The sequence below is a fragment of the Huiozyma naganishii genome, chromosome 3 (assembly GCF_000348985.1).
Source record: "Huiozyma naganishii CBS 8797 chromosome 3, complete genome".
Lineage (NCBI taxonomy): Eukaryota > Fungi > Ascomycota > Saccharomycetes > Saccharomycetales > Saccharomycetaceae > Huiozyma > Huiozyma naganishii.
Window position 1 is genome coordinate 857,144 of NC_035924.1, and position 13,242 is coordinate 870,385.

Genomic DNA, 13,242 nt, shown 5'->3' on the forward strand with positions numbered 1-13,242 from the left:
CCACAACATCCACACCCACACACCCGCAAATCCGTACAACGTGACACCAATTGTCACATCACGCCACACGGCGCCCGCCCGCCGCCTCTCTGTCTTTTCCTCGCCGCTGATTGGCCAGCCGCCCAGCCGTCGAATTAACAGCCGCCAAAAAAAGCACCCACACAGAGAAAAAAACTACACTGTGAGAGAAACCGCACACACAGACACACACACACACACTGTAGAACAGCTCCCCCGGGCTTCTCTGTCCTCTCTGTTTTAAATACAATCTTGTTTCTTGTTATATTAAAAACAGGTTTTCGTATTTGGGGGCACCTCTCCTCACTCCCACTCCCGCTTCTTCAGCATCGTTCTGTGTCCAGTCGTCTTCTACAGCAGAGAAGTGGAACGCAACTAAGTCTGCAAGTTTTTTCAACGAGAGATGCTATCCAATCGTGCCGTTGCATTGCGCTCGCTTTCGAGAGCAGCGCTCGCCTGTACTGCCAGAACAGCAGCCCCCAAGTCCGTCGCGCCCTCGTGTGTCGCGTTCAAGAGGTTTGCCTCGACCACAAAGGCCCAGCCCACCGAGGTCTCCTCTATCCTGGAGGAGCGGATCAGGGGGGTCACTGACCAGACCGCTTTGAATGAGACCGGGAGAGTGCTTGCCGTCGGGGATGGTATCGCTAGAGTGTACGGCTTGAATAACATCCAGGCGGAAGAGCTGGTGGAGTTCTCGTCTGGTGTGAAGGGGATGGCTTTGAATTTGGAGCCTGATCAAGTGGGTATTGTGCTGTTCGGGTCGGATAGACTCGTTAAGGAGGGGGAGATCGTTAAGAGGACCGGGAAGATCGTGGATGTCCCCGTGGGTCCCGCCCTGTTGGGGAGAGTCGTGGACGCTCTAGGGAACCCAATTGACGGGAAGGGCCCCATCAAGGCGGAGAAGTACTCGAGAGCGCAAGTGAAGGCTCCTGGGATCTTGCCCAGAAGGTCCGTTCATGAACCAGTGCAGACTGGGTTGAAGGCCGTCGACGCTTTGGTCCCCATTGGGAGAGGCCAGAGAGAACTGATCATTGGGGATCGTCAGACGGGGAAGACCGCTGTTGCGCTAGACACCATCTTGAACCAGAAGAGATGGAACGATGGGAAGGATGAGTCCAAGAAGTTGTACTGTGTCTACGTTGCCATTGGGCAGAAGAGATCCACAGTCGCCCAATTGGTTCAGACTTTGGAACAACACGACGCTTTGAAGTACTCGATTATCGTCGCGGCTACTGCCTCAGAGGCTGCCCCGTTGCAGTACTTGGCCCCCTTCACCGCTGCATCCATCGGTGAGTGGTTTAGAGACAACGGGAAACACGCGCTGATTGTGTACGACGATTTGTCCAAACAGGCCGTCGCGTACCGTCAATTGTCACTGTTGTTGAGACGTCCACCGGGGCGTGAGGCGTACCCAGGTGATGTTTTCTACCTACATTCAAGACTGCTAGAGAGAGCAGCTAAGATGTCTGAGAAGGAAGGTGGTGGCTCCCTGACCGCTTTACCAGTGATCGAAACTCAAGGTGGTGATGTCTCCGCTTATATCCCAACTAACGTCATCTCCATCACAGATGGGCAAATCTTCTTGGAGGCAGAACTGTTCTACAAGGGTATTAGACCAGCCATCAATGTCGGTCTATCCGTGTCCCGTGTTGGGTCCGCAGCTCAAGTGAAGGCTTTGAAACAAGTCGCAGGGTCCTTGAAACTGTTCTTGGCTCAATACAGAGAAGTGGCCGCGTTCGCCCAATTCGGTTCAGACTTGGACGCCTCCACGAAACAGACTCTGACAAGAGGTGAGAGACTGACCCAGCTGTTGAAGCAGAGCCAGTACCGCCCACTGTCCGCAGAGGAACAGGTGCCTCTGATTTACGCAGGTGTCAACGGGTACCTCGACAACGTCGACCTTTCGAGAATGGCAGAGTTCGAGACCTCCTTCCTGGCCTACTTGAAGTCAAACCACGAACAGATCCTCACAGGGATCAGGGATACAGGTGAGTTGACCAAAGACCTGATGGCAGCTTTGAAATCCGCTACTGAGTCCTTCGTCGCCACTTTCTGATCAGGCCTACAAAAGAAACCACCCACCACCATTTTTTGTTGCTTGCGATCCGCTTATTCACTCGTCGTCCGATCAACCGTATATATACATTATGTGAGCCAAGGCGCACCATAATTTCCTTCTGGTGAACTCTTGGATCGTCTAAAGCAACGATATCTTTTTTATATTCAACCCTTCCAAAAGAAATATCTTCAAATTCTACTACTACTACTACTACTACTACTACTACCCAAAAAAATAAATAGACAAATCAATTCATATCTGTATACATACTGTACGTGAAGCTCATCGGGACAACATATCCCAGGCCCTCCCCCCAATGACAAGCATACACACACACCTCGATGAGAACATCGGGGACGACCTGTTTGCGAACAAGTCCACCATGATGGCGAACTTCGAGGAGTGGATCAGGATGGCCACGGACAACAAAATCAACTCTCGGAACAGTTGGAACTTCGCGCTCATCGACTACTTCTACGACCTCAATGTGCTCAGGGACAACGAGAACAACATCAACTTCCAGAGGGCCAGCGCGACACTCGACGGGTGCATCAAGATATACTCCTCCCGGGTCGACTCCGTGAGCAACGAGACGGGGAAGTTGCTCAGCGGGTTGGCGCAACGAAGGGCACACGCGGGGAAGAAAACGGCCGGTGCAGAGGGCGAAGGGGACGGTGGTGATGAGGAAGAGGGGAGCGATGCAGAGGACAGTGTGGTAATCGACGCGGCTACTGGATTGCCCGTTGCTAAAAATGCGGACGCTACGCACGGCGCGAACAGGAGGAATTATAATAGGACATTGGAGACTACGTTGGTCGAGTTTGACCAGATCAAGATGAACCAATTGGACCAGGAACTGAATATAGACCCTTTGTTCAAGAAAGCCCTTGTGGATTTTGATGAAGGTGGAGCGAAAAGTTTGTTATTGAACACGTTGAACATCGACAAAAATGGCCGAGTGATCTTCGATGCTTCGATCAAAGATACAGAAAATGGAACTGGGAATGAGCTAGATGTGAACGATGAGTCCCGGCAGGCCGAGGACGACGAGGCAGACGACCCACTGGAACACTCAAATATCCCTGATACCTCCCACGATTTGTCAACAGCTTCGAGAAACTTGTCCACACTAATACAATCCGACGATAAAGATACCACTTTTGTAGCAGAGGATGAGATTTTGGCGCTCGGGTTAGACTACATTGAATTCGGGGATATTGCACAGTGTGAAGTATCGACTTTACTGCCCCAGCTACGGTCTGCGATAGATGACGTCCAAATGGAGAAAACTTTTATCAATAGCGTCAACGTCAAGGCTGACAACTTCCTCACAGAGCAGGATATGAAGGATGTCACTACAGAGGCAGATGCTGGTGGATTAAATGAGGATGACATTCCAGGACTGCCATACACTGGAAATGGCGATGGCGATGAGAGCGACGAGGGAAGCAGGCAGAATAATTCAGCTGCAGGAAACTTCGATGATGTGGGAGGGGTTGATGATGAAGAAGCCAATGGACTGGCAAACGAAACTGGCAATTATACAAACGGTGAAATGTTTGAAAAGGACCTTATGGCATATTTTGACCAAACTTTGAATTCGAATTGGAGAGGCCGGGAACATTGGAAAGTACGCAACATAAAGAAAACGTTACTGAAGGAAAGTGATGATGCAGGTGGCAAAACTAATAGAGTACAAACTGCAAGTACAAATAACTCTGACACCACCTCAGAGACTTCAAATGACAAACTTAATGAGAAAAAGAGTAGTAACAAAAAACAACAAGAAATTTTAGACTTTTTCCATTTCGATGATAATTTGGAAGATACAGTGTTTGAAGTGAAAAAGGGCAAGAATACAATAGAGCTTGCCCAAAAACTCCGAATCAATGAAAATCACTATCTGTTACCGGATGATTACCATTTTTCTAGCGATAAAATCACCAAACTGTTCATCAAACCAGAACAAACTATGAGTGTTTTTAATCACAAACGGTTTAAACGCAGTGATCGAAAATTTGACTCAAGCAATTTTGGTAATGACTCCTCGCAACCAACCAATAACTCTAATGTTCCTGAAATAGCCGACGAGGAATTTTGGGCGGATAATTACGATATGAAAAAGCAACAGGATAAGGTATCTGCAGAGGAGGGTACTGATATCAGAGGAATGCAAGTTGAAAACCCGTTCGACGACGATGAGGGGAACGGTGTAGATTTCAATCAGGCATTCGACGATGCTGAGTATGATGATATTGACCACCCATCTATGGAGAATAAACTACCGAATCAACAATTTGATGAGCAAAAGCCTTCACTTTCAGAAAAGAAAGTCAACTATTCTCGTGTCTCAAAAAAGGTGGATGTCAGGAAGTTGAAGAATAATGTATGGAAATCCATCAACAAATTAACCGCGCAAGCACAACAAGAAGACACTACACAACAGGTAGACGGTAACAAAACGGTCATTGAATTGAAGTTCACCGACGTCACAAAGCAGTTGGTAAACCAGTACTCTCCTGAAATCTTAAAGGATATATCAACAAGTTTTTGTTTCATCTGCCTCCTGCATTTGGCCAATGAACATGGCCTTCAAATCAAAAATACAGAGAACTTTGAGGATCTGATAATTCAATACCAACTACTCAGCACAGACAATGATACGGCGGCAACAACGACTACGGGCTAGCGGGGATCTAACCTGCGTGAGTATTTTATATCCTTTCTTGATATATACTTAATGGCATCTCGGTTTTTATTTCTTTTCTTTTTCTGACAAGCTTTTAGTACACGTTCGATCTGTCGCTGGCGTTGCACCCTGCCTGAAAGCGGGACAACCGCGCGGATATTAATCAATATGTCAGCTCTAAGGGCAGCCAATAGGTTATTTGTTTTACCTACGGTCGGATTCACACTTGGTGTATTCACTTTCATAAAGGCGTGGCCCGATGAATCCAGTACGATCTCTTTAAAGGATCCTTCAAATTCACCGTCCGTAGACAAGCTACTACACAGGAAGCAGCCATTGGTTCTTCAACGCTCAGACGTTCTGAATAAAATAGCCAAGTCGACATTATATCAAGAGCTGATTTCAAACCCATCGGTTGAACATCTAGCACAGAGTGAGAAAATCCCCTCTGGACACCGACCATATCATGTAGGACAAGGACCATTGTTCGGTCCCTCAAAATTAGAAATTGATCCTCTGATCTTTCATAATTTGAAGGATGACACACTGGTTGTCTTTTATCACCTGGGTTCGGGACTGAGTAACGAGAAAAACAAGATTCATAAAGGTGTTCTCTCTTTGCTTTTAGATGAGGGTTTATGCTACTGTGGGTTTCCCTTATTACCAAGCAAAAGAGGTGTTACGGCCAAATTATCAATCAATTTTGAAAAGGATGTTCCTGCAGACTCAACCATAATCCTTAGGGCAAAAGTTTCCAAGAGCAAAGGTAGAAAATGCATTATTGACGGTTCATTAGAATCTGTCCCGTCAAAGGGCCTTCTAAACTACATAACAGGTAGCGAACCTACAACTGGCGAGACATTTGCGACAGCGAAATGTATCCTTGTAGAACCGAAATGGTTCAAGTATTTAAACTGGTTGCATGTATTTTGAGAAATGATTACTGGTAGATTGCCTGCTTAAATACAGATTTATACAATAACTTACCTTTTCTTCTCTTCCAATCAGTGGCATTAAACTATGATAGAGCGGTATCTGATGAACTACTTGGAAAAATATTTGAAGATATTGTTGTTGCCTTTTGATGCTGGTTTTTTTATTTGAGATTTTGCATTGGATTTGTCCCTTCGCTTCTTTGGGAACAGTAATCTTTGTTCACCCAAGGAAAGGTTTGCAGAATCTTCTGCAGTACCATTCAAACTTTCTGAAAGCTTTGTAGCAATATGAAAATCTTTGTGCTCATTAAATTCTTTTAGAGATGCAGAGTTTATCTCGCATATGTCGCAGTAAAAAGCATTCTCTTTTGAATACGCATCGTCGATTTTTTTGTCACTATCTTTCGGGCTATCAGCGTCGGGCTTCGACAACTGAGTTTGGTTTCCAAACATGTCAATAATCGTTTTTTGAATGTCCATAATCTCAAAGTTTGAAATTGACAAATTTAAGTTCTTCAAAGGATAATAATTAGGACACGCTTGTTTGTTGTTGTATTTGGTGTTTAGTTCTGTAATCAATTTTATTCCTGTTTTCAACAAATCCTCTGAGTTCAAAGATCGGCTTCGGTGTACAAGTGGCCCTGACTTCCTGAAACTAACATATTTATCTGTTCTCAGAGAGACAGTTACAGTCTTGGGCATAATGACTTTGTTGTATTCCCTTTCTAGTTCTTTGACCCGTGAATCCAATTCCCCACAAAAAACCTCGAGCCAAGAAATGCAATCAATTAAACTGCTGCACGCTTTCCCTCGCATGTTCTTGTTAGACATCATAGTCTTCACAACGGGTTTGGGATTTAACGGCGTCACAAATTGTCCTCGCGATATATCGTAGAGTTTTTGGGCCAAAATATCCACTCTTTCAAAATCGGATTTATTATGCTCAGGTATAAAATTGGTATGCTTTATTTCAGCCGTGATGAAAGTTGTTAATTCTTGCGGTGTTTGCCAATTCTCCCGTATGTAGTTGATGCTTCGGTTTGAGGGTAAATTCAAGATATCCACAAGTTGTTTCCCTAACAACCCACCAAGTGTCCAAAAACTAGTGATATCAAATTTACCACAATCGAGGAACGCATTAATGTTCTTGTTCAAAATAATAACTTGGGCGTCCGGTTTTTTGAAGTTTGATCCTAATTTACACAGCATTTTCGTTCTTGCAACCCCACATGAGGTACTATATCCTAAGGTATCCTGGATACATGTCCTAATCTCAAGGACGTATTTGGAAGCCAGCCAAAATATTACGTCATCCCAATCAGTGAGGGAAGCATTTTCTTCTTGGAAAACGAAACCATGAAACTTTAGACTCTTCAATTCTTCAGGAATACTTGGTAGTTTTGAATCCAGATCATATTTACCCCTAACAAACAAATCCTTTAGTTCATTAAAGTTCATAACAGCTGGTTCGCGTTCTGAACTGTCCAGTTCCATCAGTCTTTGGAAACATATTCTGCCTAGATCTAGAAATACTTCATCCACACTTGCCTTCTCCACCACGTCGCAAAACTCTTTGAAGATCTTCAAGATTTTCCTGCTCTCTCTGCGATAAGGGTCTAAAGAAACTTTATAAAATTCAGGGCTGAGTTGTTTCTTGGGATCCTTGCTCCAAGATCCAAATCCGTCATGGTATTGCCAAAAATTTTCACCCTTCTTGAAAACCGCAGTGTGTATTGGTACCAAACTGGGGCATTTCTCCATCGCGCTCTCTATAGTGTCCATCCTGGATATATTGAATTTCCGCGCGGCGTACGACACTGCTATGATCGAGCTCCACTGGACACAAACAACAGGTTCGTCTTTCGAATATCCGCATCGTATCTGCTCCACCTGAGCGAAGAAAGCGTTCATGTCTATGTGCGCAAGACATGCTAATGGCGATGAATAGGCATCTGTTGCCGAATTAATCTTTATGAGATCCCTCCATGTATACTTTGACATGGACTGTGTTCTACAGTGGATTACTGCTACTTCAGTCTATATCAAGTTATTCCAAAAAATTTTTTTTGTTGCTTAAAGGCGTAAAGAAAATATTGAGAGTTCAAAATGAGCAAGAAGAAAAGAAACTACAGTAACGAAATTGCTGCTACAACAAGTGTAGCTGATCATTGTAGAAAAGAACAACAAAACGTAAATCAAGATGTTGAAGTGTGTGAAAAAAAATATATGACAGATGAAAGATGGACCAATATAGTCATGGAGGAAGAGACTATCTTGGTGAGTAAGTGTCAGTGGATCTTGTTTGAGCCAAAATAGGAACCTAATATAGTTAGAATAAAAGAAAAGCTGAAATAGTAAAATTTCAGATCTAATATACCACTAGGCACCAGAGTGTCGTCAAACTTGTTTTGCAAGTTAAGAATAAAGGTAGAAATCATTGAAGGATTTTGAGGGAGAGAAAAAAGTAAGTTTGTAAGAGTTTTTAAAAGATGTTAGTTGAAAGGTATAATGTTTATTGGATGTTATTCACAAAAGGGAAAAAATAATAATGACGTAATAGAGTTCTTTTTATCATATTAAAACCTAGGGTTAGTTAGAAATATAGAATAAAAACAGCAGCAAATTAGTAGGCAAATGGGATTAATGGATGAATGTTTAGTTTTCTGGAATTTCAAGTTCACCAGCATTGATAGCATCAATGATATCATGTGGGTTCTTGAAGTCGACACGACAACCAACGGATTGGGCAGTACCCAAAATTTCCTTGGTGACGGAAGCCAAGTTCTTACCGAAGGACTTTTCTCTCATCTGTTTGGCAATCGCAATGATTTCATCTAATGGGATGTTACCACTGTGCTTGACGTTCTTGTCCTTCTTTCTGTCTCTAGGTGGTTCCTTCAAGGCAGTGATGACTAGAGAGGAAGCCGATGGGACGACAGAAGCAGAGGCTTGTCTGTTTTGGATTTTCAATTGAACGGTAACCTTGATACCCTTGAATTCCTTGGTGGCCTTGGCGATATCTTCACCGACCTTCTTTGGAGAAAGACCCAATGGACCAATCTTTGGAGCCAAAGCAGCGGAAGCACCAACTTCACCACCGACAGCTCTTAGGTATAGGTATTTAACTTCAGTTGGGTCGAACTTTGGAGGCATGTTAACTGTTTAGTTGTAGTTGTGTGGATCGATTAGGATAAGAAACCACCAGTAAGTAATAACATCACAACACTAAGTAATCTATGTGCTAACTAATGTTTGAGTACCTTTTCTAACAGTAACCTTTGAAAAAAATCATAGACTCCCTCCCTCTGCCAAAGGGGAAAAGTTGCGTGGTCCCTACCGTGAATGCTCTCGCTAGGCAGAACCTAGGCAGATCTTTTATTTCTCGTACAGAGGGACAGCTAGGCAGAGGCCTGCCTATGGTGCCGAAGTACTTTGCATTCTTGATGAAAAATAATGTCTTTACCTTTTGGGTTTCCTAGAAGAGCAATTTTATAAAATTACAATTTCAAAATCGTCATAATTTTAAAGATGCACGGATGTAGCAAGCAGTCCATTTACGCAATTGCCTAAATATCTATATCTATCTCCTCGGGATTGCTTACCGCACTGGACTTATCTGTTGGAAGAGGTGTACGATTTTGTGGTACTGTGGATGTGACAAATCTCACACCTCCTTCAGCCTGGCTGACCGTTTCGGTGTCGACCTTCAATTCACTCTCCAGTTTCTTCTTAAGTTTCAGCATATCTCTGTACGATTCCCTGTCACCGTGCTCAATTTCGAACTGATCCCATACTTTCCATAAATCTTCGTTTTTAGAAGGGGGCACAAGCTGAGCACCGTATGAAAATAGCTCTCTAACACGTTTGTACTCTTTCTGTTCTGTTTCCAATTGGACAAATTGGAGGATGTGCTTGATATTTCGCGGTATAGGAATTTGAGGAATGCACTCTTCATATATGGGTCTGCAAGCAACAGCTCCAAAATTATCGTGCATCTCACTCAGAGCCATATCCCACAATTTGAGCTTACTATTGGTGAATTTTTGAGGAATTGAATTCGCCCCTCTTCTTAATATATCAATTGCTCTCATCGTGGACCTTTGTTCCAATTTCTCTTCAAACGTATGATAAAGCAAGTATATATCCTCGCAACTAACTTTATCATTCAGGCCAGATAACGCCTGTTCGAAAGAGTCACGATACTCCTCCCTCTTGGTTTGTATATCTTCATCATCGACTATTTGGTGTAAAAGAACAACCCATAACTGGAACAAAATGGTCGGATTAGCGTGAAAAAGGTCAATACCTCTCTGAAGAACTTTGTAGGTCTCCTCTTTTTGGCCAATGGTTTGCAAAAACTGAGCGTAACTTGTTATTAGAAGAGGTGTTACCAGTTTTAGTGATATTATCTGCTCGTAAGCCAAGATCAAACCGTTCACATTGCTGCTCGCCTCCAAAAAATCTAGATACATTGTCCAAAGTTTTAGAGAATTGAATAAAACAGTTTGTGCAGGAACAGTTTTACTATGACTATAGAATTTCTCAATGAGCACTTCGTGTTGGTCGGGGATCTTTAAAATCGAACTGAGCATGTTACAACCTCTCTCTACACCAAGAAGTTTTACTTCCTTTTCAATCCAGTTTGCATATATCAGCTCTAGATCTTGTAAGTATGGGAACGGGACCTTAATTGCGGTGTCAAATATTTCCCTTGCAGAATCATAGTCTTCTGCTGTCCAATATACGGTGGCGTAATCGCACCATAAAGATCCGAATGCTCGAGGTGTGTAAACGTTCAAAGGATCGATGGTGACAAGTGCTTGTGAATATACTTCACATTTTTCTTTTATGGTTGCAAAGAGGTTTACACGATCTTTCCAGGCGTCTATATTATGGGGGTTTTGCCTTAATTTTAAATCGCTTAGTTTCATGTCATATGATTCTATATGACTTTCTAGCAGAGTCATATGCTCCCCTAAAATAGTTTCCCATTTGGTCTTGTTTTGGATTTGTCCGCTTTCTAACTCTTGTATTACCACACTGTTGTAGGCTTGTTCGAAGTCAATTTGGTAGTTGTATATATAGAAAAAGTCCTTGAATTTGAGTGTGTTTGATAGTTCATCAGTGAGCAGCATACAGAGTTCGTCTAATTTCGAAAGCTTGATATAATGACTCGTTTCCTCAGTGAGCAACTTGATGTTCTCCTCAGGGTAGTTTTGTTTCAGGGCTCTTAGAAGATTTTGATATGCAGTTTCCAAATTCAACCGTTCCAGAGCTCGCAGATATATCATTTGCATTGAAAGAGACGTACGATCGTTGTTGTTCTTGAAGAGATACTTATCGAAGCACTCTTTAATCGTGTGATAATCAAATGTCCTTGCTAATAAAGCTAAAGTGTCAAATATTCTGTCTCGTGGACATATTATTAAATACCTTTTGAGCATTTGAGCCGACCAAATATCGCCGTCTTGATCCACCTTCTGCAATTTATCTCCAAATAGAGTAGTATACAATTGAAACTGCAATTTTTCGTACTGAGTTTCAAAATCACTACCTTCAAAAGCCGTTTCTGTTAGTGGTATCAGTTTATTTTGCAAGAAAGATATTAGTATTTCCCATATTTTAAGACGGCTCTGCTTTTTTGTTATTTTACCTAAGGATTGATCTAACGCGCTTCTTATCACTGTCAAATCGAGGGAGTCTACTGCAAATTTCATGTAATTGACGCAAAGTGTATCCAAAGTAAGACGTTTGGTCTTTGATGGGGCCTTGACTTGCTCCAAACATCGCTTGTACAATCCACTGATAAATTTTATCGAGATGCTATCCCTGTGCTCAAATATCCAGCAGATATAGTCATACCAAACATCTATATCTTCGTATAAAACTGCAACAAGCCTCTCATATAGCCAAATTATATGTTGTAAAGGCCTTTTATCCTTATCTTCTATATATTGGGCCTTCCAATGGTCCAGGTACCTTTGCCAGGTCACAAGGTTCGTATCATCCTTCTGTAATTCATATTCAAAAGCAATATCATCCTTATCCTGTAGATACCTCTCTAAACATTTTGATGGCTGCTTACCTGGCATAAGGGTGTAGCTTTGTGTACGACAGTATGCTGGTTCTTTTGTAGCGGCTCAAACTAATTTACCACCATTTCATTTGAATTAGAATTCATTTTTTTCAATCCTCAAAGATTTCCTACCCTTACAGCACACCCCCCGTAGCACGGTAGCGGGCAGTTACTCAACGTAACGATACATCCATTACCTTTCAGTCCATCATTTTAAACCAATGAAGATTGGATCGCTCCTAATTTCTTTACTTCCCCTTTCGCTCGGGTCTCCCGTGTTTTCTCTGCCTTTTGGAGAAGTGCCCTTTGGGAGTGAACTGCGGGTGTTACAACTAAGTGCTGATGAGTTCGTGACTGTACCAGAGACAGAAAAGCTGTTTTTACGTAGAAGAGGTACCAACTTTTTTGACATTACTTCGCATTCGGGGCAAATTGCAGGCGGCAAACTCAAAGATGAAATTCCTGTTCCTGACTACCTGTACCCCACTGAGCTTAACGAAATAGAAACGGTTTCAAAAGTTAACAAAATGATTAACACCAATTCCATGCAAGCTAATCTGGCTGAGATTACCAGTTTTTATACCCGCTACTATAAATCGCAAAGTGGGTTTGAAGCGTCAGAGTGGGTTTCATCTAAAATCATAGAATCGACAGAAAAGCTTCCAAAAGAAATTGTGTCAGTGAAACATTTTGACCACAAGGAGTGGGCACAGTACTCTATTATTGTGCAGATTAAGGGATACGAAAACCCAGATAACGTTGTTGTAATTGGTTCTCATTTGGACTCTATCAACCTGTTGCTGCCCTCAATTTTACCGGCACCAGGTGCGGACGACAATGGTTCCGGTACTACGACCAACTTGGAAGCACTGAGGTTGATAGTGGAACACATCTTATCATCGGGTAAGACGTTTAGAAATACCGTCGAATTCCATTTCTATTCCGCAGAAGAAGGTGGCCTACTAGGTTCTCAAGACGTCTACGGCGAATACCGTGCGCAGAATAAATCAGTGATGGCCATGCTACAACAAGATATGACCGGCTACGTGAGAGACCCATCGAACGAACACATCGGGGTGGTTACCGATTATACTACTCCAGCGTTAACCTCTTTCATGAAGTTGGCTATTGACAATTACCTAGATATCCCCTACGTCGAAACCACCTGTGGTTATGCATGCAGCGATCATGGGAGTGCGCTTAAAAACGGTTATCCAGCCTCATTTGTAATCGAAAGCGATTTCAAGAAAACAAGTAAATTCATCCATTCAACACTAGATACCATGGACAGATTATCCTTATCCCATATGGCAGAGCACGTCAAATTGGTGATTGGGACCGTTTTTGAGTTAGGGAATTGGCCATACTTCACCAAAATATGAGGTCATCGGTGCAAACGAACAAGGCAAGTAACACATATATATATTGAATATTCAAGTGTAGGTTGACTATTGTCGTCATTTCG

At 42.8% G+C, this 13,242-nt stretch overlaps 7 protein-coding genes across 7 annotated transcripts; 4 read left to right on the forward strand and 3 right to left on the reverse strand.

Annotated features, from left to right (window-relative positions):
* Positions 1 to 421: 421 nt before the first annotated feature.
* ATP1 (F1F0 ATP synthase subunit alpha) lies at positions 422 to 2,074 on the forward strand (the record flags this gene model as incomplete). The annotated part of the gene is made up of 1 exon (XM_022607160.1): positions 422 to 2,074. One exon carries the CDS (start codon positions 422 to 424, stop codon positions 2,072 to 2,074), a length of 1,653 nt encoding a protein of 550 aa, XP_022463784.1.
* A 319-nt stretch (positions 2,075 to 2,393) lies between these two features.
* On the forward strand, positions 2,394 to 4,766 carry BRN1 (condensin subunit BRN1; the record flags this gene model as incomplete). Its single annotated transcript, XM_022607161.1, has 1 exon — positions 2,394 to 4,766. One exon carries the CDS (start codon positions 2,394 to 2,396, stop codon positions 4,764 to 4,766), a length of 2,373 nt encoding a protein of 790 aa, XP_022463785.1.
* A 168-nt stretch (positions 4,767 to 4,934) lies between these two features.
* On the forward strand, positions 4,935 to 5,699 carry MRX3 (Mrx3p; the record flags this gene model as incomplete). The annotated part of the gene is made up of 1 exon (XM_022607162.1): positions 4,935 to 5,699. One exon carries the CDS (start codon positions 4,935 to 4,937, stop codon positions 5,697 to 5,699), a length of 765 nt encoding a protein of 254 aa, XP_022463786.1.
* Positions 5,700 to 5,809: 110 nt separating this feature from the next.
* Positions 5,810 to 7,702, reverse strand: RAD30 (DNA-directed DNA polymerase eta; the record flags this gene model as incomplete). Its single annotated transcript, XM_022607164.1, has 1 exon — positions 5,810 to 7,702. The coding sequence occupies one exon, from the start codon at positions 7,700 to 7,702 to the stop codon at positions 5,810 to 5,812; it is 1,893 nt and encodes a 630-aa protein (XP_022463787.1).
* Positions 7,703 to 8,356: 654 nt separating this feature from the next.
* Positions 8,357 to 8,854, reverse strand: RPL12B (60S ribosomal protein uL11; the record flags this gene model as incomplete). The annotated part of the gene is made up of 1 exon (XM_022607165.1): positions 8,357 to 8,854. The coding sequence occupies one exon, from the start codon at positions 8,852 to 8,854 to the stop codon at positions 8,357 to 8,359; it is 498 nt and encodes a 165-aa protein (XP_022463788.1).
* A 413-nt stretch (positions 8,855 to 9,267) lies between these two features.
* On the reverse strand, positions 9,268 to 11,793 carry SYF1 (mRNA splicing protein SYF1; the record flags this gene model as incomplete). The annotated part of the gene is made up of 1 exon (XM_022607166.1): positions 9,268 to 11,793. The coding sequence occupies one exon, from the start codon at positions 11,791 to 11,793 to the stop codon at positions 9,268 to 9,270; it is 2,526 nt and encodes an 841-aa protein (XP_022463789.1).
* Positions 11,794 to 11,998: 205 nt separating this feature from the next.
* KNAG0C04420 (putative aminopeptidase) lies at positions 11,999 to 13,159 on the forward strand (the record flags this gene model as incomplete). Its single annotated transcript, XM_022607167.1, has 1 exon — positions 11,999 to 13,159. One exon carries the CDS (start codon positions 11,999 to 12,001, stop codon positions 13,157 to 13,159), a length of 1,161 nt encoding a protein of 386 aa, XP_022463790.1.
* Between the last annotated feature and the right edge of the window lie 83 nt (positions 13,160 to 13,242).